This window comes from Diaphorina citri, unplaced genomic scaffold (assembly GCF_000475195.1).
Source record: "Diaphorina citri unplaced genomic scaffold, Diaci psyllid genome assembly version 1.1 scaffold720, whole genome shotgun sequence".
NCBI lineage: Eukaryota > Metazoa > Arthropoda > Insecta > Hemiptera > Psyllidae > Diaphorina > Diaphorina citri.
Window position 1 is genome coordinate 106007 of NW_007378153.1, and position 2957 is coordinate 108963.

At 40.9% G+C, this 2957-nt stretch overlaps 1 protein-coding gene across 1 annotated transcript in view; it reads left to right on the forward strand.

Annotated features, from left to right (window-relative positions):
- The window catches only part of LOC103511488 (serine/threonine-protein kinase NIM1-like), a 6926-nt gene that overhangs the window by 1612 nt on the left and 2357 nt on the right, over window positions 1-2957 (forward strand). The window contains exon 3 of the mRNA XM_008476211.1: window positions 996-1238. Coding sequence (XP_008474433.1) covers window positions 996-1238 — 243 coding nt within the window. The remainder of the gene's footprint in view (window positions 1-995; window positions 1239-2957) is intronic.

Sequence of the window (2957 nt, forward strand, 5' to 3'; positions counted from 1 at the left end):
CAACGGTTAGTTATTAAATTATAAAAAAGAAGCAGAAAAAGGGCACAAATCTGCCCAGCCCGCAAAAAGTAGTCAGAGGAGTTAGTCGGGATCCGTAAGCCACTGACGGAAACTCGACTGTAAACGCAAAACCGATGTTTTTAAAAGCTCACCTACGGAAGTGTTGAGTTGGAAACGATGAAGAGAGATCGTTCCCTTCAAAAGTCCGGTTTAATAGACCCAGCGAGCAAATTTCAGGGGGTCGTCGTGTTTAGTCAATAACGATTAAGTTGTTAGTAAAGTCGTTCTTCTTAATCCATAAGATCCATCTTACTTTTATGTTCACGATGTGCGGCAGAGGCTGTGCCTACGTTCACTCGCTACTATATGAGAGGCTCTAGACCAGAAAGTGACTAGCTTGCTATTCTGTATCTTACTCTTCGATTTTTGCGATTTTTTTCTGTTTATTTGTTAAGTTCTTTGTATAGATCTCACACTCCCTTTTCACTTGTATTTTGAATATAAATTTGTGTTGCTTTAATTTCAAAAATTGGGAAGAGTTGAGCTACTAACGTAATACATATCAAACAGATATGGACACATTGATCCATATGAGACTAGGACAAACAAAGTATTATGGATTTGAAGAGCTTTACCAACACAGATTTAAAACTACTTTAAAGTTTGGCTTTTTAGAAGTAAAAAGGTTAGACTGCGGAACAAATATAATAATGTATTTTGTATAACAATAAAAATAAAATTGCTAAGGACTAACTTATACTAGTGTATGGATTATGGAACGACATGATCCATCTCTGATTACCATTATTTTTGTATTTGTTTTAATATGGACATCTATTCCATGATGTAAAATATAATACTCCATAAGAGTAATTAACTTTATAACATTTTGAACTCTTAAAGTCGTAACCAACTAAATGTGCCTTCATTAAGCCCGTTTGTTTGGTTTTCTGTGAGTACTCGCATCCGCTCCACGTTTTCGACTTTTCTTTCAGGTCCTCAAGAGCGACTTCGCACGTTCTGCGGTTCGCCGCCCTACGCGGCTCCGGAACTATTCCGAGACGAGAGTTACGTCGGGTGTAAAGTCGACGTTTGGGCTTTGGGCGTTCTCATATACTTCATGGTGACGGCCCAGATGCCGTTCCCGGGCGAAAATCTGAACACCCTGAAGAAGGCGATACTCCTCGGCGTGATAACGTTCCCCAGTGCCCTGTCCCTCACTTGCCGATCGCTTATCAGTGAGTATTTGTTTTCTTAAGTTGTTCAATTCTTGAAAATTGAACTAGAAATCGGAACCCCACTTAAGGCCGGCCACTTAATATTAAGTAGACCCGACATCTGAACAGGTCCGCCTGTTAGGTCTCCCTGAGTCTGTGTGCTCATCAGGCATCAGGTAGACCTGACAGGCGGACCTGCGTACCTGTCGGGTCTACCTGATAGTGAGTGACCAGCCTTAAGAGTGCTTTTCAAAGGTTCCGGTTTCTGGTTCAATTCTCAAAGTAGGTACTTTTGGTTCTGTGCTTGGAATTTGCAGTTCACTTAGTTATGATGAAAATGGTCTTTTCGATAGTGACTAGAATTGAGATTGAAAACCACAGGACTCCAATAGTAACGAATCCTGCTAAACAGATAGAGTGACCTTTTGTACGTTACGAATAAGTAGATAAACTCAATATTTTTTTCATTAAGTAGATAAAATCAAGTCTATTGGGCTCGATTTAAACCATTGCTAGTGATATTAATTTCCATTTTGTCTCACCCATTTTCTTTTTACTTTCTATTACCTTTACGTATAGGGAACCTATACAAGGTAATGAGAAAGTATTGCAATCGGTCCAAATTTTCAAAATCGGGAAATGGGTGGAAATATCCGTTTTGGGGTCCCCTGATTCCAAAAAAGTGGTTTTTAGCCCATGGTCTGTACGTAACGTACGTACGTACGGTGTAGAGAGTGTTCTGCTCAACGCCCGAAGCTATGAAGGGACACGAAGCTGTTTAAAGGGAAAATAAGGCACTTGGGCAATGTTTATTCGTTCACTTATCAATTAGGGTACGACTGAAAAATCGCTTGCTTACCACGATGAAAATCGTGAGAGACTGGAATGTCAACTCTTCAACGCCAGCTATGAGGGGGGCCCACAGTTGTTTAAAGGGAAAATAAAAATTAACCAGTGTTTTATTTTCCCTTTAAACAACTGTGGCCCCCCTCATAGCTTGGGCGGTGAGAAGGTGGGACACTGTCAGTTCTCTCCGATTTTCATTCGTGGTAACGGCTCGCGCCCGCCCCTCTCTTCGCTCGCTCCAACACACTCCACCCTCCTGCTCCCGTGACCCGATACCATGCCAAGTGCCTTATTTCCCTTTAAACAGCTGTGTCCCTTCATAGCTTTGGGGCGTTGAAGGAGGGAGAGTTCGGCATTTCAGTCTGTCATGATTTTCATCGTGGTAAGCCAAAGCCGCACTTTTTTAGTGTAACTAATCTTATAAAGTGTAGGCTTACTGGTTTTACAAAACTACAGAGATTGGCAAAAATGCTTTATTCCCAATTCGTTGTTACTGAAACCACTTATAGTCCTACCCACTGGGGGGACTGATAAGGCTAAAAATGGTTTAACAATGTCAGCTGCAGGAACCTGGTTATGGCCCTATCGTATGGTTTAAAGGTAGCGAAATGCTGTTTTGGCAAAGAACTTCTATAAAACAAGTGTTGGAAAAGTTGTGTTAAAGGTGCTTCTACTCCCAATTCGTTGTTTAATGAATCCAATTTTTATAGACCTACCCACTAATAGGCTAAAAATGGTTTTTAACACATGTCAGCGCAGGAACCTGGTATGGCCTATCGTATGTGTTTAAAGTAAAGGAGGATGCTGCTGTTGGGCAAGAACTCTATAAAAAAAAGTGTTGAAAGATGAAAAAGGGTAAATTTGGACATCATGCATGTATGTATGCATGCGATG